Genomic DNA, 27,003 nt, shown 5'->3' on the forward strand with positions numbered 1-27,003 from the left:
TGATATCTTACTGACACATGTCCCCATATTTCACTGTGAGTGCAAAGAGGAACAGATTTTCTCAGAAAGAGAAAATATATCAGTAAGACTGCTTACTCCTGGCTGAGGTGCCCAGCTGAGCATTCCTTCTGGAATCAAAAGATAAAAAAAGAAAGAAAATCTTCTCACATTCCTGCAGCCTGAAGGCAAAAATGCAGGAAGACAATGTGTATATTGGGAGGTTTTGTGAAATGTTTTGCAGCTGTGTTCCCCCAACACAGCTATATGTAAAGAGTAGTAAGAACATGAGGGTTTGAAGTAAGTGCATTGCCAACATAAAAAGAACGTTTCAGTCCACCACTGGTCTGAAATGTTTCTTTCTTTTTAAGTATCATGTCGTGTAGCCTGCTGCAAAGTATTGTTTGTTCAGTGCCAAGAAATCTACAGAGCTATTAATTGCTCCTGTGAAAGATCCAGTTAGAAAGTGGGACAAAATACCCAAACAAAGCTTTTGAAAGAATATGTAATACACATTGCCTTAACCCTCTAAATACATATCTGCATAACAGAATAAAAGTGCAGGTATGGTATTTTTTTCAGATACATAAAGATGACCATTTAATGGCTCTATGAGATCTTTGATCCAAAACCTCTTTTCTGATCTATGTGGCAGATCTATTCCTTGCTTGCATGTTTGTTTGCTTTTCTGAACAGAAGTTTACAGGACCATTGTTCTTTGTACACAGGGAAAATAAAACGTCCTTAAAAAACTCACACATAACAAAGCAGCTCTAACCTACAAATACATCAATGGAAAATGTTTTATTTTCTAAAATTATCTCTCAGTGGGTGTGACCCAAGACGGCAGAAGGTGTCACAGACTCATGTTTCACCACCCACAAACGGTAACTAAGAACAGCAAGCTCAGCCATGCTTTTTAGCAATCTCAGGAGTTAATCAGACAGGAAAGGTTGAAAACCAATCATCTAAACAAGCATATATAATCTTTGTACATAAAAGAAGCTATGACCTCTTTTGAACCATGGGATAGTATCCATTATTGCAAGAAAAAACTTGACAAAGGAAAGAAAATTAGCTGTGTCTTTCAGTTAGGACATGCCTTCTGCACAGCTGGACTACACAAAGCCATTTAATTATGGCAGCAAGGAGCTCAACAGGGTAAATTGCCTTGAGAGACTGTGTTAGCTTGTGACCAACACTGCACAGCCACCATCAGCTCAGGCTGCACACAGTATAAATTCCCATCTGCCTCAAAAATGCCAGGCAGATAATCCTTTGGTCATAAATGACTGTAAGGATGTAGCACATGACAGCTGGCTCAGTGGCTATGCTTGAACCTAAGACTTGGAAGGCCTCTATTCAACACTTCTGTAAATTAAACCTTCAATAAGTTTGTAGCCTCCTAACTGTAAAAGGGAAAAATATTTCTTGCATCTGCGTTGAGGCACTGTGAAGATAAAGATTTTCCAGAAAGATACTTTTACAACATACAATATAGAATTCTGTCAATCAGCTTTGCCAGAGGTGACATTAAACTGTGTACTCAAATAGTGAAGAAAAACTTATGCAGTTTTAATCCCCCTCAAATCTTTCCTATTTTTCCATCCTGTTTTGCCCATCTCATCCATCTCACAGACTGATCAGCTTCATTAGAGATGCACCTGCCTTCTCAGCTTTGCTTGTGAGCACTTCAAAACAGGCTGCAATGAAAAATCTGATGGCAACTTGTGAATTCACTTTCAAAACTGCTGAGACCATAGTCCTGTGGCAACAGTTGCTTTCCATCCTCCTTTATCCACTGTTCAAGATCTCTGAAAACCACAATACCAGTTCCTTTGATTTACAGCAATCCCAGTCTGTTTTCAAAGTGGACTTACATTCCCAGTCTGGAAACAGCACCTCTCACCACTTTTGAATGACAGAAGACTCTCCATCGTCCTAGCGTCTTTAGAGGTTAAGAAAAATCTTCGATATTTAAAAGAGAATCTGAGTAGTCTGGATTTAAATGGTAACAACCACTACGATGGTGACTAAGGAATGCTTGCTGGATATGGCATAAAGTACTTCAAAGAGTGTCCTGGGAAGAGAGAGGGAAAATGTGAAGACGAATCAAAGAGATTCCATGCGAGAGACATTAATGGTTTCCAGATATTAGATCCAGGTCACTGTGATAGTGATCAATAGATCACTACACAGGTCACCATGTACTGAATTCAGAGGTAAGTGGAAGTAGTGGAGGCTGTTATGCTCTTGCCAAAGTCTAAATTAAGACAATTTTCAGGATGAGCAAGCAGGAAAATACAAAAAGTTAGCGGGGAAGAAACTAAAAAAGTCCAACCCCTTTTCACCCTATACTTCATCCCTTCCTGGGTCTTTTCTAGCTTTGGCTTTAGGGTTTGCAGTGGCAGTTGATTCTGTGGAGAGCCTCTTTATTATTTACTTTTGCCTTATTCACTGGGTGGGTTTTTTTTCCAGAACAAAAGTATGGCAAAAGATTTGTAATATCAAAACTAACTAAACAATTAGCTCATGCTTCCTCTGCACCTAAAAATGATGGCCAGATTCATCACAGACAGGCTACACCATCCTTCTGTTGGGAAACCCTCTACACAGAGCCTGTCATATCTTCCTACAGATACTAGGTGCTATTAAAGTAAAACTACTGCTAGTCCCTCATTTAGAGTTCTATTTTATGGGATAAATAAAGGGCATGGTTTCTGAAAAGGCATGCTATTTGATCTGATGCTTTTCAAACTGGATCCTAACAGCTTTCACTGAGGCTGAATTAACATCTTTTGAAATTTGTAAAGATTATTGCTGACCTGTTTAAAACAAAGACAAACAAAATTAATGGGGGGAAAAAAATCATTCTGCTCTTTTATTTTTACTGCAAAGACAGACAGTCACACAGCCTAAAATCACAACCAGGTACTAATTTTGACCATTCTCCTGACAGCCACTGAGATGAAAGCATTTTCTTGCTGAGCTTCATTGGCTGAAAAACACTTGACTGGGTACATTTAAAAATGCTGCTTATCTGGGCCGTTTCAAGAGATTAGTTTGCATATTTAATATGTTAATGTTTCACAAGTAAGAAGATTTCCAGTGACTTATTACACGACATATAACTTGGCAGAGTCCTGAGTCATTTAAGCTGGTACCTTAGTCACTATATGCCAGCTACACTATTAGACACCACCTCAGAGTCTGTCCATGGCAGTAAGCCAGTTTTGCAGATCCTCTTCCAAAATTCAGTTTAGAGTCCATCTTTCAGCAGGATATTTCCCAGGGGTTTATATTTTCACTGTCACTGACATGTCAGTAAGAGTGCGTATCTTTTGAGCTCTGATTAATTTTGCCTTGACACTATTGAAATGCCAAGTATAACTTTAACTCAGGTTCTGAAATGTTAATCAGTTTTGAAATATCCATAGATTGCATATATATCAAGGCCTGTAAATACTGAGAGATATGTGTCAGGATCCACATGTCATTGGCAGTCTTGTTTCTCTCTAGGCCCACAGGGTCAAGTGATCATCAGCACTGATAATTATATATATCATCTTGAAACAAAAGGACATGGCCTTCTATTAAAGTCTTCTAAGATAAAAAAAAAATATGAAGATAGAACCCTTCTAAGATATACATTAATTTACATTCTCAAATAATATTTTGATTATTTACTTTTTCAGAGCTGCCACTGACTACATTGGTTAAAAAAAAAATCTGTCTAAATATTGATGTCCAAAGCAAACTAACAAATAAACAAAAAAATCACAGAATAACAACCCTTTCCTAAGTTGGAAGAGACCCACAAGGATAATTCAGCCCCCTCTTAAGTGAATGGCTCGTATGGGGATCAAAAATCCTGTGTCTTGGATCTCTGCATAATTCGATCATAATTGTAATGTGATTTCTGTGGTTTTAGACCTCTACATTATGTTAGGTATAAAATTTACAGGAATCCCCAGACTTCAAGATATAAAATACTCATTAATTTTGTGGAAGAAACTTTCCCCAGAACAATTTTATTGCTGAACAGTCTGCTACACTGTATTAGATCTGCTACTTACAGTAGAGCATTTCTTGCTGGAAACACCAAGATTCTGTACTTCAAGCCCTCATGCTATGACAGAATAATCTGTATTCTTATATTCAGCTTAGTAGGGAAAAAAATGCTCACAGAAACTATGAGCTATGCCTTCATCCACAAGCCAGCCGATCAACGTACTCAGCCAACCTGGCAAAAACAAAATGAGCTTTCAGTCCGTAGCCAGCGGTTCATGCACTTAAAACTGTGCTCTGGAAAGACCATTCCCAGAAGAAAGGGTGAGGCCATCTTGCCCAGCCAGGTCCAAGTCAGGGCTGATCTCAATGGCACCGTAACAATTTGCACTGGCTGGGTACCTGGCTCACTGTTCCGAAGTGCAGCTGGAGCACACAGCTCCTGCAGCAGCCACTGCCCTTCAGAGACACGGTGGATGCTTGGAGTCATTTGCTTTCTGGGCACAGCTAAGCCTCCTCCTTCTCGGGGAACCCAAGACGCTGACTGAGATGTAAACTACGGTCAGCATACCCACCAAAAAGATGTTGTGCCAGTGCATGCATGAGACTGACCAGTCCCATCACACAGGGAACCTCCAAGGAAAGGGGGTGCCTGGAGGAAAATTCCCAGCAGATATTCTCCCACCAGGAACTACAGAGCACAAAATTCTCTCCTGCAAAGAAGGTGGGGAACTGTCCATAATCTCCAGCTTTTCTGAGGTGTTCAAGAAAAATCTGACTTGTTTCAGGATGTCTGTGTACATTTGGAAACTCCTTGCCTACAAGGGCACTGTGAAGACCTTAGGGTAGAGAAAAGCAAGACATTCCATTAGTAAAACTGGAAGGACAAGAACCAACACCTTCTAAAGGGCATAAGGAAAAGTTTCATCAATTGGAACTCTCATTCCAAAAATAATTTATGGTCTCCCAGGCTTGGCTGCCCTTGTCTTGGCAGTGAGGCACAGATCTGTTAGTCTCTGAGTCACCTCAGAATGCAGAGCTCACTTTTAAGAACTTTTAAGCTTCACTTTTAATTAATTTTTAATTAGGTGCTTTTTAAAATTTTACTTAGACACCGTAACACATTATTTTTGGAAGTTCAAGTTTGGTAGAATGAAGAAGGGTTAGCGTTGCAGAAGGGCTGGCACTCTGTAAACAAAACCTTTTAGAATGCACCTGAAAACCACTTATACTTTGGCAAAGCCACTTATAGTTGTACAAATTTGCCCAGTGTCTGTGTGGAGAAAATGTTGCTCTGCATTGAGGACAAGAGATGCCAGGCCTGTGCTGGGGTGTTTTGTCTTGCCTCACCCCACCTACCAAAGACTGAGCACCCAACACTAAAAGGAAAACAGCTACATTTGCTGTCTGTATTCCTGCGCTCATACACACACACACACACACACGCACTTTCCTACCAAACCAACCTCCTCATCTGTTTTTCATAAGCAAACTCACACAGACTTGCTAAGCCATCTGGGTTGCAGGCTTGTCTAACAACCTTGGGTTGTCAATCCAGCAACAGTCCACTAGGTCTGCTTTTAAAATGAAGCTGTGATTAGCTTGAAGGAAATAAAATTTGCTTCTTACAGCAAGCTCTTTAACTGCACTTTTGTCAGTCTTCAATGATACAGAAAGGGAAACAGCTCCTTTTTGCTGTCATATGTGAAAAATGCTTGCAAGCTGACCTGACTTCTCATATATTACTTTTGTACAGAGATTTGCAACAGTGTCTGAATTGTTTTCCCCCACCTGCTCTGCCAAATTATTATGGTACAAGCACTTCAGAAAAAAAAGCACAATTGCTTGAAATTACACTAGAGTCAAATGTTGATAAAAAGGTGTCACAGAGGGAATGAAAACTAACTGCTGTGAAATTTAATGAAACCCACTGTGTGCCAAGGGCACAGGCAGCCAAATTGAATTTTAAAAAGTGCCAAGCAGAGAAGCTTGTAATCAGACTAGCCACTATGTTAGATGAGATAAGCAGAATGACTTTTCTCTATCACTAGATCAAAACAGACTGCAATTCTTATGCATGAGATGAAAAGTTACAGTATTTATCTTCCCAGCTTCCTGTGTTCTTAGCACCGGATCTCTGGCTTAGTGGCATGAAATGGAATTTGCCATCTCCAGTGTAAGGCTTGTCCCAGCCCTTGCACAGTTCTTTCCTGACAGTTTTTATTGCAAATTGTTATGGAAAAGAGGAACAAGCTAATCAGAGTTTTAATGGCTCAGCATAAACTGTCTTCAGCCTTGGTGTCCTCTTCCACAGCCTGGGCAATGAATTGAAGTCAATAGAGGAGAATAGGAAGTAGAAGATGATGCCAGCATAGGAGAACAACTTGCTCAATAGTGCTCACGTAGAGAACAGTTGCCAAAGCACCACTCCACCGCAGCCTGTTAAGGAATCATTTTACTCCTTAATTACTGCAACAGCATTATTTTAAAATTGTGCTAAGAAAAGCCTGATCTCTAAAACAGAACTTCTTGCATTCATTGTGGGAGTAAAACCTCCAACTCTGGTTAAGGACATGGGACAAAAAAGCCTTTCAGCCCATCTTTGTTGGAAACAGCTTCAGTACATTCATTACTTCAGTTGTTCAAGGAGTTATCAGTAGTCTTAGCTCTGTGCCACACAGAGAGGCTCAGAGCCTGCACCTTTACCTCACCGATGAGTTTCAACATTGCAACCTGCTTGAAATTATAGCCTGGCTCAAATGGCCAGATCCTCCTCTTAATGGTCTGCTGGTGAAGTTAGAATACTTTCTAAAGAGAAAGTTTCTAGCAAGAGAGGAGATTTCCAGTACTGAACAAAGCTCTCCAAAGCCAGTCATTGTATTTCTTATAAAAGGTCTTCTCATAAAAATGCCCTGACTTTTATCACGACCTCTTGATTTTGCAGAATGTGCCTGTAATGGTTTCAGAGCTTGTCTTGGCTGTAAAGAGTTTTATGCCAGTATTTAGTGCCATTCATCATGTTTTCACTGCTGTGCTAGAAAAAGAACTTGAAAACTAACAGAATTCTTTGAAATCTAAAACACACTATAGTACAGAAGCCTTGAGTTTCCTATTTTCTTGTGCATAACCCACGCCACATCTGAAATACCCTCTGCAAGTCAGCAGTACCAAAGAATCCATCTGTCTGCAGGTATGGCAAATGGAACTTTATGAGGAGGTGAAGTTCCTCTCACCTCACATGAGGAGGTGAAGCTCATCTCCTCTCTATTCCCACTTCCCCTGCTTCCCTACTCACATATTCCCCTGCCTCTGAATGCTCCCTCCTCTGCTCATTCCTTTGTGAGGATGCAGTTGAAGTGAAAGAGCTTTTAGGGGAATAAAGGTCATCGGAACTTTACCCCTGAAAGTAATACATTTGTCATTTGTTACTAAGCCAACATTTGGAGGTCTCCCTTTACTTACTCCTCTACAAAGCATACAAGAAATGAGTCAGCATCAGTTCTTATCATATAAAAAATAAAATTTACCCGAATCTCCCTCAATTTTCCCATTTGACTTTGTTTCACTTAGGACTTCTTCGGAGCAGCAACCGTCTCTGCCTTTTCCCCTACCACAATGGACTTCAAGAATTTCCTACATTATAACAACAACCATAACAGAAGCAACATGGTACACCTGGGAATGTTTGTACAAATTTGCCAGACAGATTGTACTAATCTCCAAATGACATTCAAAGCTCACAGTCATGTAGCAGCACCTGGGCCGAGTCAGAGCAAATTTTGAAACAAATAAATTTTCTCCCACAGATACACTCACAAAGGTCCCTCAATATCACTCTACCCTGGTTTCAGTAAGTTCCCCAAAGTACTTTTTGGTACATCCTAGTAACCATTCCCAGTAACTGGCATTCAGCTGTATTGTGATTGACCTGAATGACTTTGAATATCAAGTTTGTTCTCAGTTAAAAAATAATTTTAAAAGCATTCAGAAATAGGCTTTCATTTGGCTGAAGGCTTGGACAAAAACCTGAACTTGTGAAGAAGTCAGGCAGTGCACTCCTCTGAAGTTATAAGGCCATTTCTTACATATCACTATGATAGCAGGTTTAATATTCTTTCACAGGCTGCTGCTTTACAGAAGCAGCTTCTGTTATTTCGGATTGACCATTCATGGCTTTATCTCAGTACCTTCTCCAACTCCACTTCACTTTGCATTTATTAGAAAACTGTTCTCAAATCAACAATACCAATTTATATTACAAAGGCATCTTTATTGGGAAACAATGCAAGAAAACTGAACTGTCAGATTGCAAAAGAAAAAGTCAAACTTTTACATTACTATAGAAACTATATAGTGTTTATCAGAATTCTGCATTACCTGCTTAATTCTCTCTGAAGCTCTTTGGATTCTGCTACAAGATAAAATAACAATGATTTCAATTAGTCATTGCTTAGGTCTTTCTTTCATCATAATTTTTCTTCATATTCCTACAAGCTACTGCCAAGCTTATATAGAAGTCTATTATTCTAGTAAAGGACTGTACCTGCAAATCAATTCAAAGTGGTCAGTCCTCATGAAAGATTTGGGTTTATCAGGCTTATGTAAGAAACTGTGGATTCTGCTCACGGTACAGCAATCTTCTCAAGAAAAAGTTTTGTTCTAAGGTGTTAGTTTTGATGCAATTAATATTCCATACCTGGGTAATTAGGTAGACTCTGGTATTCCAAAATGTCTCTGCACTACCACACAGGAGCAACTTCCTCCAAATCCCTCTAGTCACAGTAAGTAGCAACGGTGCTAAGCTCCAGATCCTTCTCTTCCCCTGAGTTTTACTGCAGAACACTGCTGTTGATTTCAACAGGTCAGGCTCTAAGGAAAAGCTAGTCTGGAGGGGAAAAAAAGTCTGCCTCTGTTCTCAGATGTACCTGTGACATCAGGGAACTGACAGTGGAACAAACAATGTAAAGGAGATCTAATCAAGCCTAGTGCATCAACCTTATCACCAGCATTGTCAGGGTGCAGTGACCATGCCCAATTTTTCATGCCTGAGAAGATATAGGACAGCTTCTTGAAGGAATCTGTCAAATGCAATATTGCCCCTCTGACCTGTGATGTCTTGTGGTGGCAGAGTCATCCCCCCAAAAAAAGGAGAGGATCCTTTCTTGGTTTTCTGTGACTTAAGGCCGTCTTCTTATGAACTGAATGCCACTTAGGACCTCACACTTGTGCAGCATAAAAAGCTTAACGTCACTGAAGTCAGCAAAGGTGTTCACAGGGCCAAAGGACATCCTTGAGCAGGAGGCCAGCCAACATGATGATCACCACAAGCTAAGCATCTGTGGTTGGAGTTTTGGTTGTACAAATGCATCCTGTGTTTATTAATTACACCACACTCCTTCCTAACTGCTCAATGCATGGAATCAATACATTGGCTGCTCTCGAGTTCTATGCGTCACTTCCTTGAAATTATGGCGTTTGAAAAGTGACTCATTTTACTTTGTGAAGCCAAAGCTAAAATCCTTAGAAGGTAAAAATGTGTATTGGAGAAGTAAAAGGATGTGAGCAAGGAAAGGAAAATACAAGTTGAATACTGTGGAAAAAAAAAAAATACCATGTGGAATGCATAGTAAGTTGAATTTCCTAAGATAAATGAGGAAAAAAATACAAATTTCTTAGACATTTAGCACCGGACTGGACAAAATCCTGGAAAATACACCATTGGGAATAATTCTGTCCTGTCTGTAGGGCATATGACTTCACTCACACTGGAAAATATTGAAACATTTTGATGCTTAAATGCAGTTCCTAGCAATATCCAAATATATATTGAAATATCCCAGGAAGCAAAACAAGCTAAATCTTTCAATGCAGAAACAAAAATTGCTAACTCCAACCCCGATTCTTCTCTAATCAACAAAAATGTAAAGGATATAAAATTAAATACCTCTGAATTTACTCTGACTCCACACCAGCAAAATAGATTATCTGGTCCCCTGCCTCACATTTCCTAAAGTTTCATTAGGTTAAGTAAGCAAAACCTTTTGAAATGAAAACTGTCACAGAAGTGCTGAGCACCATTGCTTCTTTCTAATAAAAAAAGGGATAAAAAAGCAGGAAGACTGAACTTCATTCTACAGATAAATAAAACAGCACTCTGGGACTTCTTTAGATCAAAAATTCTGTTCTTACTGCAAAATTCTGCTTAAACGCAACACAGCTGCAGCAATATTCAAAACATCACTTTTATATTCAACATTAATAGGACAACAAGAGAAGTAAAGAGATTCTTCACAGTATTTTAGCAACATCTTCTTCCTTTTTTTTTTTTTTTCTTTTAATACATCAGCATTTCCATTTTAAATGTGCTTCCTAAGCACCTAAAATCTTACTTGCAAAATTTGCTGCAGGCTGAAACTCTGCATGGGGCTTTTTCTTCCTCTGCATTTAGTCAAAATTTATATTAGGGTTGAATATAATTAAAAAAAAAAAAAAAAAAAGGCCACAAAATGAATATGTATTCAAAACAAGTCTGTATAAACAAGTTAATTCATTGGGGTAGCTCTTGAAGAAGAAAGTCATCATGAGAACCACGCCTGTTTTAGACTAATGTCAAATCAAATAATCCTAGAATAGAAGTTGTGATATAATTTGTACTAAGTGTCACTGACTTCAAAGGACACACAGAAATTTGCAGCCTGTAAGGGCCCTGATGCTTTTTATGGAAGATTTTGAAACACCAGAAGAGCTATCTAAAGTGGTTGAGAACAGAATTAAAAAAAATAAGACAGCTAAGTATGAAGGCTACTCTCCACATCATCTGCCTTCTCTAAGCTACATCTCCTCTGTTCCTGCAGCATTACAACCCCTTGCCTTCTCTGCACTGCTTGTGGCAGACCTTGGTGGCAGGAATGGCCTCCTCAGAGCTACTGATTCTGCACTTTAGTAGTGTTTATTACTGATCCTTCCTCGCTAACTTGTTTGGTTAAAATGCTTGGTGTTTCTCAAATAGCACTCTTTGCTAACCACGTCTCCTTCAGTGGGACTCTAAGGAAAATCTCACAAAAACCTGTGCTGTTAAATCAGTCAGGACAGCAGCCTTTAGCAAGGCTGCAGTGGGAACTTCTGTGACCCAAGGTAAAGACAACCGTGCAAAACAGTATCATCTCTTGAAAATATACAGGATCTAAGTCTGCACCTTTCTTTACCTCTTTCAGGTAAGTACCTGCTAGCTTGGATTCCCTATCAGTCAGATCTGATGGCCCATGCATTCAGGAAAGATTCAAGTAATAGAAGTCTCTACCTAATTAAGAGAGTAGGAATCTAAGTAATGTTTTTTATAAACTGACAGAGAACATACATTGCATTTGGTTCATATATTACATTTGGTCTTCAATCCTGAATTTGTCTTGTATTTTAACTCCTATCTGAATACAGCAGAGAGAGAGCTGGCTTATCTTCAATAAAACATATGCTACAGAATCTTTAAGATAATTTCACTGTCTAAATCCCCTTGTCCTGAACATCTTCCCAAACAGTAACACTTCCCTGCCTTACTTATGCTGGACTCCAAATCTAAATCCAAGAATTTGACTCCGTGTATGTGAAGGTACCTTGTAGTGCTGGGAGGCAAAGATTGAGTATAGGCACAAGGAGTCAGAGGATTTGATTTAGCAAGTTAAAGCCTAGCTGAAAATGGATGAAACTGCAAAACTATATACTGTATTTAATCCTTTGGTGGATGGCTAGAGAAAATTGGAGAAAAAAAATAGTGTGAAACACACCAGCTACAAAACAGTTTCTATACAGGTTATTCTAGTAAAGAAACCACAACAAAGCACAGCTTAAATAGATTAAAAGCAACCTAAGTGTTGGCTCTTAAAAGAAAAAGACAAAATATTCCTTGAGACAGCATAATTTTGCAATGATATTGGTTCTACGTTTTTAACATTTGCATTAATGATCTGGAAGAAAAGCAGAGTAATTCACCGCAGGAACAACTTATGGAGATCAGGCTTTTCTCAAACTTAATTAAATTCAGACTAGAAGGTTTTTTCCTCAGAGATACACTCTAGTTCAAACTGAAATTATATGAAGGCTGTCCTATGACCTATGCTACTGCAGACCTCAGACTGAGCAGTCACAGTGTTCTCTGATGACTTTATCATTGCTGAATCAATGCGCCTACGACATGACACACAATCACTCACTAGCAACTTTCAACAGTGTTGCTTTCATTGTTTTCTCTTCTTCTGTTACCTTGGTGAGGGTTCTTGTCCTTTCATTTGCCTCTCCTGCAGTGTCAGTATGTGCACACATATACTGGATTGGTACCCAGCCTGCAGCTTGTCTTTGCCTAGGATGAGGATTGCCCTGTCATGTGTTTACAGGAGCACAGCAAAGTCACTGAAGTTTTGCATCCAACAAGAGGAAGGCATGACAAAACAGCCCTGGACAGCTAATCTGCAGGTGAGGAAGAGGTCTTGATGTTTGACAGAAGCAATGACCCTGCCTTGCCTCTCCCCAAAAGTTAGCCTTTAAAAAAAAAATTAAGGCTGAAGAGGATGAAAGAACTAAAACACCATTTTTGACCTTTTTTTTTTTTTTTTTTTTTAAATGTCTGGTTTATTTCAGGTACAAATTGCAGGAAGAGATGGCCAGAATATATAGGGGAAAGGATGAAATTGATTGCTTGGGAGAACCAGAAAAGAGTCTGGGGTCACTGTTTTCTTGATAGAAGTTTCTTGATCATCTCAGATCTTCCCTGCTCCCGCAAGGCTTTTCTCAGTTACATTTTCTCCCTACAGGCTGAAACTTATGCTGATCTTAATCTTCCAGGCAGAAAGCAGAAAGCCTCACTTGATCTGTCAGATGAAATAATGGTTACTGGTCAGTGCCTTTTCCTCCAGCCGCACAAAAACCTTTCCCAGAAGTTTCTAATTCCTGTAGTCAACTGGAACTACTCTCCCCAAAGCCCCTTTCCTAGCCAGCCTCAGAATCAAGACTGTTTTGTTCCCCTTGAACCTTGGAGCTGTCTTTAACTGCCAGCCATGTTTCTTGAAACACGACTTTCAGTGCCTCCACCTCCCTCAAGGACTGCCTCTTAAAATTTTTTCAACTATTTCCCCAAGCAAATCCTTTGAGGGAGAGCTTCTCTACATGAGCCCAAAAGGTCACGACCAAGTGTTCTTTCCTCCTCGGTCCCTTACATTTTAGTATCATCTCACCTGCAAAGTCATATTCAGCCATTGATATGCAATAAAACTTGCATTTGGATCTGTGTCCTTAAAATCTTTAGCCCAAAATCACAAAGGCTTTCTCTGAGATTCCGTTGCAGATAACATGGAACCAAAACATCACTCCACACTCAACATTCTGCTCATCTTGAGAGATCAGCCCTTATTTTTCTGCCCTCTGCAGCCAGCAAACACTTCCTCTGAGCACCTTATCGATTATGGAAACTATTATGGCCTCTATTGGCACAGAACAGTTGAAGAAGGATTCTCCAGCAATTTCATGGAATGCTGAGAGCATTTTTCATATGGTCACATCTTATTTTCTGAGACAAAATCAGAAGCTGTTAGGAACTGTGTCCCCTTCTTCTCAAATAACCAAATGCTCCTTTCACTACCCCCTGTTCCAAGAGCTCTCCAGATCTTCTGACCAACAATTTCAAGAACCATAGTTTTGGGAGTTTCAGCACTTCCATGAGACATAAGGGAAACAAGACAGAGAAATAAGGAGAGGAAGAGTAGATGCTGCTAAAAACTTTGCTCATTTAATGAAGAGAGTAGCAAAAGTTGTGCTTTATTAGAGTGCAATCAATGAATACTAAAGATGACAGTAAGCATGGCAGCCACATGGCTACCCCATAATCACAGGAAGGGTTCACTTCTTACACAGCACTTAGAATCAGAGCCATAGTGTCAGGTGCAGAGAGGTATTTCAGCCAGCAGATTGTTCCACATTCTGTTCCCTAGAATCCATACTCTGAGCTTGGTTTAGCTATTCTACACAGCAAAAGGGAGTTCTGAGCTAGTGAAGATTTCATTCACGTGTGCTGACCACTTTAATGAAAAGCTTCACCTTGCCAGCATAATACTCTTTAAATTGACCATACTCGCAGTAGTTGTGCCTTTTGATCCACTGCCTTTCATAAAACTAGCTAACCTTTAAGTTTGTTATGTTCTGAAAAATATTGCTATGTTCTTAAAATCATTGCTCTGCATTTAGAGAGTGAAACTATTCACCAAATTAGTATGTCATATCTGAGCTACCTACATTCAAATTTCTAGTTTCTCCATTTATGTGGAATTGACTTGCCACAGCACAATGAGAGGATCGATAATTACAGACTCCAATTTGCCATAGATTTGTTAAACTTCACTCCCTGCTGTCACATCCTCAATAGTTATGGTCAAAGCTACATCCTTGCAATCTGTTCTAGCTACGTTATATGCATCTCAGTCTTCCAAACACACAAAGGAAACTAGCTGGAAACACTGCACTTAATGTTACCAGGGAAGACTGTATCCATCTACATGACTGTGCCCTCAAGAGGTTGGTTATAGACAGCAGAACTTTCACCTCAGTTATCATTTCTTTGAAGCAGTCCAAGAGAGATGTCCAGGAATCATGATCTGAGAGACCACAGCAGCATTTTGCCAGCTGTGTACTGGAGACCACTGATGTCCACTGCAAGAAACGGCTGGCCTTGGGGAGTTGGACACTTCTTGTCACCCACCACCAAACTGCCTTAGAAAAAGCTAAAAGCAATGTTTTTCATGCAGTTGCTATAATGGCTACAGAGCTGCCACGTGATCACGTATGGGAAAGGAAGCGGCTCCCACAATTGCAAATGGGAGGAAAAGTCTGTGATGCAATCTTTCTAGTAGAAACAAAAACTGACATGTTTCATCCCAGACTCACCTCAAAATACATGTATACTCTGTAGCCAGGATCATCTGAAATAGCAAATACAAACTAAGTACATAGGATCAAGCAATATCCAAAGAGCCCTTCTGACTCTGCCTAGATCTGCAATTTCTTGCAGGTTCTGCCATTCAATTTTTATCAGAAGAACAGATTTATGGTAAAAGCAGTCATGAATAATTCACTCCCTTCAGCTGCCACATGCAACTTGGGGAAATCCCAGCTATAAAACCTTGGCATCATTTAGCTAGCACAAGCCGGACTACTTTTTTACAGGTGTTATTCCACTGACCTACTTGGAGTCATTCCTCCCTCACAATGCTAGAGGAAAAGGATCAGGTTGTTCGCTTACCACCTCTGGTAGGCAAAACTCTCTGCCCACGTCTTCGTAGCAGTAAAAATGCTTTTAGTGTTGGACTAAGTTTTAGCTTTGGCTCACCACAGTGGCTTGTACATCTCCCCTGCTCTTGGGCCTCCCATAATAATCCATTATCCGTTGGCTTACGTCCTCCTCCAGTCCACGTTTTTAAATCATGTTGAGAAACTTACTTGGATCCAAAACAAAAGGAACACAAGTAAAGCCATAAACTAGCTACACTGAACCTGTCTTTATGCTGGTTTCTAACTTCAGGAGAAATATGGTTTATTCCAATGCTCATCCTCTGCCACTGGAGCAAGAGCCCCCGCAGGGTATGGGTGTAGATGCCTCAGACAAAAAGAAAGTGAAACTGTTTAGCCATCTCCCTGTCCTAACGCAGAGGATGAATTAATAGCATCACTCAGTGGCTGCTTATTTTCCTGGGCTTTTCCTCATACAAAGCTACACTGGAGTTCTTCTTCACAATTAAAAATGAAAAGTATTTATAAGGGTTTTATTTGATTAGATGCCTAAGTGGAGACCAACTAAAATGACAGTGACTGCACTGCCACCAAGCCACATTCAAAGCCCACATCATGGTATACAGCTACACCTACAACTGCAGTAGAGGGAACAAAGAGCTGGCAATCCCTGTTTGTAAATAAGGTGACCAGCTCACGGCTATCTTGACATAAAACAAGATAATAACTATAGTGCCTAAGTTAGACATCTGAATAAATGTACTCACGTTATTTAAACAATTAACTTAGACTGATTTATAGCAACTTATGATCTGATGAGGGGTGTAAGGAAGACATTCCCCTCTTGACCCTATTATGCCCCTGCAGTTTATCCAAAATTACTGGCTTTCACCACCTGGCCTCTGCCTTGTGCCCCCACAGTTACGTTTTAAGCAAGTTAAGAAATTACTGTCCTCACTTTGGTCTTTTCTTACACAATTCCAGCAGTGTTGAATGAAATGTGAGACAACCATAAAAGCTAGCAGAGGGGAAAATTAGACATGCTGTGTAACTAATTTCTCAACTGTAAGCAAAGTTGTTGGCAATTTTCATTTCATATCACAGGTTCACATTTCTTTGAATTGCCACCTACTGAGAACAAGCACTACCTGCTCATGCCCTTCCAGGCAGGTCAGCTTGGACAAGCTTCAGGGGTTGCCATGGTGTGCTCTGAAGGAACTTCTCACCTCCTTGCCCAGGAGCCTCAGAGAAGGGTGCACACCTTCAGCCCACACTAGTGTCACGGAGAGCAGGGCTCCTCCTGCATCCCCGGGCCACGTGCCCTTTGCTGGAGCTGCCTTGTTTGCTGGGGTAGCTGTAAACAAACAGCTGTAAGCTCCTCTGCCAGCCCTGCTCCACAGGCACGTAGGAGAACATGGTCAAGAGAAAGGGGCCAAGTGCAAATTAAAACCAGATGAGCCGAGACAGCAGTTGGAAAGAGGGGGTGGTTAAAGCCTATGACGGCTCTAAGCGAAAATAGTCAGACAAAGCAGGCTTGCATATTGTCACCGGACGGAGAACCTCCTCCACCCCCAGCTGCCTGGCTGGAACTGTATAATGAAGCAGGTTTCAAGAAACTGCAGCACCCAGCAGCGTTAACTCTCCAGCAGCTGCTGCACTTTCAAATTGTCAGGCAGATTAAACACAGGAATGCCTGTGGGTCGCAAAGCGGAGGGAAGGGTGAAGCGATGGGGTCAGCTTGCTCTAAAGTGCAGAAACTACTCAAAAAGTTGGAGACAGGGCTCCCTGTGGCCAGGAGGGAGTTACACAGGAATTGTCCGCCTGAAGGCTTGGCACTGGGCCCTTTCCCAGCCTCAGCTGTCCTCACCAAGCTGGACAGTTAGTCAAGTTTTTGTCTTGTGCTTCCTTAGAAGCTGCAGTCATGGCATGTAAGCAGACTGCCCTTGCAGCACAAGCGCTTGTTTGCAGGGGAGAGAAATGAGGGTTTCACTACACTCCACTCCTTTGAGGCATGAGCCAGGGTGCCTGTCTGGGACCAGATACTGCAGAGCACCCAAAAAGCTGGCACCTGTACTGCCTCAGCACCCAAAGCTCAGAGAAACACGTTATCTTAGGGGGGCAATTGCGTGTGTGTGGTGGAGCGCTTGCATCAGGCAAAAGTAAGTGCCACTGATCCGCATGTCACCAATGACAAGAGGGTGATGATTTACTGGGAAAACAGCCCTGTAAAAAGCACGCTTGCAGATCCTATTTATTGTCTCACACCCTTCAAATACTCTTACAAAGACGTCACACAATTACAAGTTAGAAAAAGGAGAGGAGGTAATTCTCCCACACACTGCCAACAAACCTGTGGCCCCATCAGCAGGCAGCACGGGTCAGCCAGCCCAGCAGGGCTCCTCCCGGGAGATGGTGGGCCACCTCCACCACGGATAAACAATCCCCACTTCAAACCTGGGCCAAAAGCTTGTTGCCAGATCCATGCAGCTGCAGAGAGCAGAGCTGGAGGGAGCTCTGCCAGTAATAAGGGAAAGAAGGAGAAAGAGAGGTTGTTCCCACACAACACAACCTCTCCTCTGCCAAACCACAATGCTTCACGTGGATCTGTAGCCCACACGCTTCTCCAGGTACCTCCAACTCAGCTACGCTGTGCTGGAAACTACAACCCACAAAACTGCTGTGAAGACGCTGGCCCACAGAAGTCGACTTGCCACGCAGCTCTCAAAGGTCACACAATGACCAGACAGGGACTTGAGCACAAGAGCACAGGCCACATTCAGGCAGCCACACAAGCAGCTCAGTTGCTGAGGGAGCCAAGTGGTCTCCCTCACTAGGAGAAAATATGAATCACCCTCTCCTTCCTTTGGGAAGACCCACAGCACCAGGAGTCTCCACACGTGCAAACTGATAGCCGGGACATCCCCATCCCCTCACCGCAAGAGCACTTACCCCCCAGGAACTGGATGCCTCCTGCCACCCTGCCCACGGTCCTGGAGATGAGCTCGGACACACAGCAGCCCATGAGAGCTGTCAGGGCCACCAAGAGAAGCAGCCCGCAGCCCAGGCCCGTCACCACCGTGCAGATCCTCCACTCGGCGCTCGGGATGGCCTGGAAGGAGGCATAGCGGCCACACTGCTCCACCATCACGGTCATCTGGCGGCTCTCATCCCGCACTGGGTAGGAACACCTCCGGAAAGTGCCGAAGGAAACAGACTTCTCCAGCTGAGACCCCAAGAGCCAGTAGGGCATGAAGAAGCCAACACAGGAGGCGGCAGCGCAGAGGAACGAGAGAAAGGCCCAGACGACGCCAGCGCAGGTGAGGCTAGAGGCCATCTTTGTATCTGCTCCAAGACCCCTCACGATGGGAAGACGCAAAAGTAACTGTGTATTTTAGAGGAGCTTTATGGATAATCCGGAATCTCTCAGCCTTGACAAATCCTCACACAGGGAGAAGCTCGGATCCTAACAGCCAGGGCGATATTTCCTCCCATCATGAAGTCAAAGGTCCCTAATTAAATAACAAAACACAAAAAAAAGGAAGAAAAGTACAAGTTCAGTAACTCTGACATTAGAAAAAATATTTGTCTGCCACAGTGTTTTTCCTTTATGGAAGACTTCTGAATAAGACATGTCACTTTTCTGTCCCACCCTTGCAAGCAGACCCTACAATCACTCTCAGCAACACCAGCTTCTGTGGTCAGTGTGATGGTGGTGGCTGGCAGCCCAGCTGGCACAGGCTGCTGTGCACATCCAGGAACGCTCTGCAGCCACCTTCAGGGGCTCCCGTACTTGCCTCACTCTTCTCCACTGCAAGAGGAGATCTTTCCAGTACCAACAGAAAAAATACATGAGGTGGTGCTTATCCTTAGTTAGCTAGACCTTCCTCCTGCAATGCCTGGAGAACATACTTCACTCCGGCAGCTTCAGCGCAAAACCACCCACGGTGGCTAAGGCATTTCAAGATCAGACTCTTTTGACACAGGTAAAACTTATTAATGCACCCCCAAAGAAGTGATATGAGCTGACATTTTTTCCAGCACTCCAAGTTGTTTGGCATCCCGGTGCAAAAGGAGCCTTAATTCACGTGATGTCTCAAAGTGCCAGGAACCCGATCTCCAGGTGGGCTTCTGGTAAGCGAAAACATTGCCACATCTTTTGGATTCACCCCTACACAACCTCGAGGAGCACACAATTAAAATACAGAGGTCCCTCTTAATATTCCTGCTTGCATTCAGCCCAGCCCTTCTTTGCCTCTTCCCAGCTCACACCCAGGAGCCATAACCCCTTTGGATCCTCTCAGACAACTCCCAGCCTCTCAGCTCAGTATCAGTGTGCCCAAGTGCATTTGACTGTCCCAGAAACCCACATGCTAATCCCAGAGGCTGGGGGTGTATTTCTCATTAAATTCATGTTGGATCATTATTCTAACTGCATTTGTAAATTTATGATCATTTCTCACAGTTGTTGCCAAATTAATTCTGATAGCTATTTACAGGGACTTTTTCCTCTAAGCATGATTAGACGCCAATCAGTGAATCCAATTCATGAAAAGGCAAAAAAGTGAATACTACTTCAGCACAATGTAGAGGGAATGCAGAGAAAGTTTGTAAGTGAAATTAGCCATGTGCACTACACAAAAGTTTTGCTTACTTTTAAAACACTAAGAAAAGGAAGCCTCTTCTGTAATATTAAAAAAGCCTATGCTGCAACTGAAAAAGAGAACACCTATCTACCCATAGCCTAGCCACAGAAATGTCTTTCAACCTGCAAAACGCAAAAACCCTGGGAATAAAAACTTGCCAGAGAGGCATGGGGGGCCACCATTTCTTCAGAAGCATCATCTAGAAGAAGAAATCTGTCTGTATCTTGGTGTGGCACCAAAAGTCAAAGCCAAAGTGGGTCACAGCACTTAGGGGAGATCATGCCCTGAATCGCAAGAGGAGGTACGGCTGGAAACAGGGAACAACATGGGGGGGCCCAGGGGTAGGACTCCTCAAATCCTGCGGCTCCAGCCGGGGCAGCAGCTTTGGCTCCCCGGAGCCTGCCAGCTCACAGCCTGGGCGCTCTCCCGGGAGGCGGACTCGCCCCTCCGGCCTCGAAACCCCGCTCCCCGCCTTCAGGGTAGGAGGGGGCGGCGGAGAGATACGGCTTCCCCCGAGGGAAGGCGGCGGCCGGGAACTAAAACTCGCCGGGGTAACGCCAGGGAAAAACTGCGGGCGAGCGGGCGCAGCGCCCGCGGAGCCGGCAGGGTGGGGTGGTGCCGGGCAGGGTGCAGGGGACCTGGAAGGGGCAGGGGAACCGAGAGGGACAAGAGACGCGGGAGGAGAAGGGGTTGTGGGTTCAGGGGGTGCGAAAGGAGCATAATGGGAGGGAAAGGAGAATGCGGGCGGGGACGGGCTGGAAAGGTAGGGGTGCCGAGAGTGCGGGGAATACGAGTGGCCAAGAGGACGGAGAGCTGGAAAACTGCGGGGCCGGGAAGGGAGAGCGGTCCGGGGTAGCAGGGAGATACGGGAAGGACGGGGGCCCGGGAGAAGAAGGATTTGGGAAGACAGGAGGATGAGAGGGCTGGGAATCCGAACAAGGAAGGGAGTCTAGAGGGTCCGGGGCAACGGGCAAGGATGCGGCCAGGCTGGGTGTCAGAGCGGGGAAAGGGAACACAGGAGGGAAAGAGGGTCTGGGGATGCAGATGATGCGGCCGTGCAGGGTGGGGAGGGGTCGGGGAGGGAAAGGACGTTCTGAAGGCTCGGGGATCCAGAGTCATGCAGGGGATGCAACGTACCGGGAGCGAAGGAGAGCAGGGGTTCGAGAAAGGAAGGGGGTGCAGGGGTTTCGTGAGGAGCAGGGCATTCAGCCGCGCAGGGAGCGTGGGAGAGCCGGTGTCTGGAAGGAGCAGGAGCGGCGAGGAGTCTAGGGGTGCCAGGAGGGGGGCAGGCGCCGTGCCGGGGAGCGAAGGGCTACTTACGGACGCGCCGGGCGTGGACGCTGCCCGCCGCGACTGCCAGGAGCATATGGGAGCGGAGCCGGCGGGCGGCGGCCGCCCCAAGCGACTCTACCCGCGATCCCGGCGCGGAGGCGACGCGGGTGCTCCGAGGCGGGCGGGACCGGGACCGGGACCCTCCCCAGCCCGGCCCGTCCTTTCCTCCTCACGTTCCTCTCTCCCTCCGTTCGATTCCTCGGGAGGCAGCGCACTCCGCCGCCTCTCCTCCCCCTTCCCCGCCACCGCCTCCCCGGGCGGGACCCGCCGCGGTCGGCGCAGTTGCGGGGCCGCGGACGGGGCCGGGGGCGAGGGGCCGGGCGGCGGCGGGGGAGCGGCGAACCGGAGAACGGGGGCGCGTCCCCGAGTCCTCACGGGGCGGGGCGGTGGTCCCGGCCCCGCGGGGTCGCTGTGGAGGTGTGTCCCGGCTTCCCGAGCCCGCCCTGGACTGCGACGGGGGCGTCTCGGGTCCCGGGGCCGGAGCGGTGGGTCCCGGGGCCAGGTCGGTGCGGAGGTGGCGGGGAGAGCTGCGGAGTCGCCGGGCTCGGCGGCTCAGTGCGGGGTGCAATGGGCAGTGAAACCGGGGACGGAGAGGAGGAAAGGGCAGGGGACGAGGCGAGGGGGGGAAAGACGGCCATGGAGTGTTTGAAGGAAAGGGGAAAGGCTGCAGTCCTTACATGGGAAAATATGGACTAGTTTCCTGATGGTGTGCGTGTGATAAGAACTGTGTCTGTCTCTGCATGCGAGCTGCTGATCCAGCATTTTGATCGCAACAGTTCCCAAGTTGGTCTACAGCGAGAGTAAATGTCATGACAGGATCAAGCAGCTCATCCCGGATGGGTTAGGTCAAGCGGAGACACAGGATGTTCAGCCCTTTCCCAGAGTATCGTAAGTGGGAAAGTTTTGCCTTCTGCGCAGAGAGCCTCTGGGAGAAAAACACGTTTCCCATTCTGTTTTTTCCTCTACGCCCAGAAACATGAATATATTTCTCATGCAAGACAATTTTATGACAGGTTTAAATCATGTCAGCACCAGACATGCAAAATCTCTTTGGTAATGTTTCTTTTACAGTCCTGGCCTGTAATTTAAACACCATTCATTAATATTATTAATGCTAAATGGAAGTGAGGTTTATTGCACTCAGTCTGCATTTACACCATTTAATACTAACAGCAGCTATTTTCGGAATTAAGTTACAAAGCTGCTTTATGGTATTTTTAAAATTAGACTTCCATTTTTCCCCCCATAATGCAAAGTCTTAAAATCAGAACATTACTGAAAATGCATATTTTCTCAAGGGATAAGAGATGGATTGGAAAGTATCTAGCGTGATCAAGTTTCCCACCCTAACATTTCGAGTGTATTTAAGGAAGCGTGTTTCAAAAAATCAAAGAAGTGGCTTAAATATAGGCTGAATGCTAGAATATATGCAATAAAATATTCCACAAGGAAGACAATGAAGGCGTAACCCCAAAGCAGCCATACCCACAGCTGACTACCTCTAGGCTATATCCACCTAGTACATATCTATATTAGCAAGTAATATGGATCAATCTGGCATTGGATCTCATGGTGTTGAAGGCCTAAAGTATGTTCACACTTTTCAATAGTTTTTTCTTCAGTTCCACTCCAGGCCGGAGTGTGAACTGAGGGCCCCATGAGAACTTAGAACGTGTCTGATACACTCCTGGCACCTGTCTTCTGTTATATTGCTACCTGAACCCACTCTGTGTATTCACCTCTGCTGGGTAAAATAAAGCGTGGTAAGTGAGGATGAACTGGAGATTCACTTCAAAAGCACACCCTTGCTTCACACCAAAACATGAAAGTGGATGTGCCCACGGGGTGTCTGACAGAAAGGGAGCCAGTATGACTTTCCCAAAGCTGAGAGCTGGAGCCTGCTCCACAGCATACCATTCCAGCATCCTCCCCTCAAATCACCTTTCTGCCTGGTGCTGTGCCTCCACCCCCAAGCATGCACGAGCTCTCAGGTCTCCACTTTTGCAAGGAGCTATGCAGTTTTTGGAGAACGTAGACACTCCTTGTTTGCCGGTCGTGTGCCTTCCCTTGGCTCAGTGTGGTGTTTTACCCCCTGTGTTCATTTCACCAGTGCCTGAAATGACAGGGGTACTGAGCTAATCTTGCGCCATTGGAACTCTGCTCTCTGTGTAAAGAAAGAGAAGAATTGAATATTGTTATTAAATGGTTGTTTAATTGTTTAAAGGCTGAGGTCTGTCATTCTTTTCTTAGCCGAAGACCTGGGTTATAATGAAACTGTGATCAATATGTCTAAATTAGGCATGTGCTGGGATCAGACACGGGTAGAAATTGCCTGGCATTAAAATGACTGTGGAAAAAAACTTCTGTTTCACACATGGAAACTGTTTCTCAGTTAAAACTGGCATTGGAAGCCTAGGGAGAAGCAAACAAGCATGCATTTATTCATGCAATTTATCTCTTCCATGGTATATGCCAAGGTCCCCAAGTCAGTGTTTGCTTTGCTAATGGCATCTCTACAGCAGTTCATTTATTTGCCTTATATGGCCTGTACATTCACTCCCTGAGCTGCTGCCATTCTGCTTTCCCTCATGGAAATTGTACAATGAATTCTGCATCTCTCCTGAAGCATCTCATTTTGCCGGATATCTCTGAATGTCCCCACAAGCTGGATGCATGACTTAGTCAGTTGCAGGAAAATAAGTTTTATTTCACAATCCATTTTCTGTCCAAGGAGTTTTGTTTTGGTTAGGAACAAATTAAACACATTGTATAAATAAGGTAACATCCAAATTCTCATTCCATTTTTTCCTAATGTTTAAAACTCATCATGCTTCAACTGCTTTGATTCCCCTTTCAGGATCATTGTGCTTGGAAGTATTTTACTTGAAAGTTAGCTGAAATATTTCTATCCCAGTCTAACCTGTTTGAAAGAAAAGGAGAGTTATTACATTGTGCTTTAGGATCCACAATCTTTCTTGCAACCACAAAAGCAGACACCTCCTCAGAATAGAGCAATAACAAAATACATGGTCCCCAGGGTCTCATCTATACTGAAACAGCAGCTGATTTTAAAATTGGTCTTGGTGTTTTGAATTTTACAAGAATCCACTTGTGAGAAATCTTCATAGTTGGTCAAGGGAACCTAAGCTGTGGATTACCCTCTGCTGCAACCACTGAAGTCAGACTGAATCAAACATCCATGAATATATTGTCAGAAAACTAGCCGATGAAAACTACCCTAGGAGATGGAAAAATATGCTTATAGATTTTACCATTTTGCTTCTCCTCAATCCATTGACTAAGCTGCTGTTACAGCTGGGGCACTACAGACTTGATGGAGCTAATCAGCACAGCAGAATAAAGACAGAAAACCCTGTCACTGTAGCTAAATCAGTCCTGGCTTATATACACTTCATAGGCTCAACCACAGACTCTTTCATTACAGTGTGACCCATAAGACAATATAAATCGCTGTATGTATGTTCCTGAACCCCAAGGAAAATGAAGCATCTACCAAATCTCCATCTCATGTCTTCAGTCTTTGACCAGAAAAAGAACCAAGAGAGTTTTATCTTTCAGGCCACCACCTGCTTTCAGTTGTGTGCTCTGCAGGAAAGTGTTCACACCAACATGGTTCTGAGCATCTCACAAAACTGGATCTTCAAATCGTGTCTGTACTTGATTTTAAATAAAAAAGGAGGGTATATGTACAACAGTAGACTTGAGCCTATGTACTGGGAGCAACAGAAAGTCAACCCAATCATTCAAATACTGTCACTAAAAACCAAACAGACAAGTACTGTTAGAGAAATAACCTGATAATTAGTATATTTGCCTGAAATTATGTCCAGTCTTGCAGCAGCTAGGGGAAAAAAAAATAACTAAATGGGTAGAAAAAGAGAACCCCAACCCTAACCCCTGCAAATTTCTCAGAGGAGGGTAAGAAAACAAATGCAAGTGACCAGATCCTGTCCATCCATATGGTGTCCTTCCAAGTCAAAAAAATGTCATGTTTTCTACTGTGAGTGGAACCAGACACCTGGGGTTTTGAGCTGTCACATCCAGACCTGAATCTTGGCCTATAAACTTAGCTCTAACCAAAAGATCCTCTCTCCACTTCTATTCTAATACTATCCTGTCATTCTTATTTTTCTGGTGGTTCTCATGGTGGTAAATTTTGTGAATTCTCTTACTAACAATTCCTGAAAAAACTTGCCATATTTCTGAAGGATACTTGCCTTACTGGACACAATGCTGTTGTTGCTAACATTTTTTAATCACTGGTGTACATAGAAATAACATGTCAATGTAAAACAAAAGAGGAAAACAATCATTATTATTTGTCATAAACCCTCCGTATGTTGTTTCATCTTTATTAAGTTATTACTTATCATCCATTATGTAAAAGCCACCAGGTGGTCTACATTTTGCAAGGCTCTAAAATAGTAGCTACAACTATTGATTTTCTCTTTCGTGTCCTGTTGTTGACAAGCCTGGTGGCTGTGGGAGAGGCCAAGGAGGTTTATTCTGCACCAGCCCCAGGGATGAAGGGAGGAATGTGTGTTCTGGCCTTGCAAGCACTGCCAAAGTGACTGAGCTCTGAGATTACAGGTCCCAGACCCGTCCGCCTTTACCAGGGAATTGTCTTAGCCCTGCATAAACCCAGGAAGAACATGTGTCTGGTTTCAATCCTAAATTTCCACTATTCTTGATTGGACTTTTTAAAATAAGGAACCTCTGGGTGACGAACAAGTGATTTCCCGGTAAGAAATGCTCATCTACTGGCAGCCTGCTTTCTGTGCATGTAGATCCAACACAAACAATTTAACAGTGTCATCTTACTTACGAGTGGGACATCAGTCTATCTTCCCCAGCTGGCGTTTAAGAAAGACGCCGGGAAGGTACAAAGGGCCGGTCCTGCCTCGGTGCTTTGTCGCGCTGAGCGGCGGGCGCGTTTGGAGACACGGGTTTGTTTAACGACACGTGCAACGGCAAGAAGATTTTTCCCTTCACTTTAAAGCCTCAATCTGGGATCAGCTTTGGGCAGGAGGCGGCACTTTGGGCGCAGGGTGCCCGGCGATGGGGTGCCCGGGCGCTGCGCTGCGCTGCGCTGCTCGACAGTGACACTCGGTGGGCGGCGGGGCCGGAGCGGGGCTGCGGGCGGCCCGGACGGACGAGCCCGGGGCAGGGGACCCTCACAGCGCCCGGCCCCGCGGGGCTCCCCGGGCTCTGCCCTGGCCTCTCCGGAGCGTTTGATGCGGCTGCAGACGAGGAAGGGAGGGCTTGTGTGTGAAATGCGGGGGCAGAGAGCAGAGCGTGCTTCGGCTCTCCATTAAACCTCTGGGATTTTTAGCCGCCCCCGGTCACTGTCCTGAGGCTTCTAAGGTGCCTTTGCAGAACCCAGAGGTGGCTTTTAGCGGCACGGTTTGGTTAAACTGGACGTCTGAGAAGGGGACTCAAGGCAGCGTCCTGCTCCTCTCCCGGCCTTTTTCCACAGAACTGGAGCAGATCTGCTTCTCCCCGTGAGTTCCGGCAATCACTTGCATCTAGGTCACTCTATTAAACCACATTCCCAAGGATATGGCTAATGATTTCTGGGGTTTTTAGAAAGGAAAGCTGAAAATCCTCTAGTTGGGGACAATGGCTAATTCATTTTCCAAGTGGAAACTCATTTCCTCCCCTGCCCATCACACCCTGAGAGTTGTACGGAACTCAGGGGCTCCACGAAGCTGGAACATCTGAAATGTCAGAGAGA

General features: G+C 44.1%; 1 protein-coding gene across 2 annotated transcripts in view; it reads right to left on the reverse strand.

Moving 5' to 3' along the window:
- LHFPL6 (LHFPL tetraspan subfamily member 6) overlaps window positions 1–21,487 on the reverse strand; it is a 136,181-nt gene extending 114,694 nt beyond the window's left edge. The window contains exons 1-2 of one of the 2 annotated variants that reach the window (XM_040055551.1): window positions 21,237–21,487; window positions 18,223–18,782 (exon numbers count right to left, since the gene is read on the reverse strand). In XM_040055551.1, coding sequence (XP_039911485.1) covers window positions 18,223–18,607 — 385 coding nt within the window. In that variant the 5' untranslated portion in view covers window positions 18,608–18,782; window positions 21,237–21,487. Of the gene's footprint in view, window positions 1–18,222; window positions 18,783–21,053; window positions 21,115–21,236 lie in introns of those variants that run through there. The other variant, XM_040055553.2, reaches the window with a different exon arrangement.
- Window positions 21,488–27,003: the final 5,516 nt, after the last annotated feature.

This window comes from Hirundo rustica, chromosome 2 (assembly GCF_015227805.2).
Source record: "Hirundo rustica isolate bHirRus1 chromosome 2, bHirRus1.pri.v3, whole genome shotgun sequence".
NCBI lineage: Eukaryota > Metazoa > Chordata > Aves > Passeriformes > Hirundinidae > Hirundo > Hirundo rustica.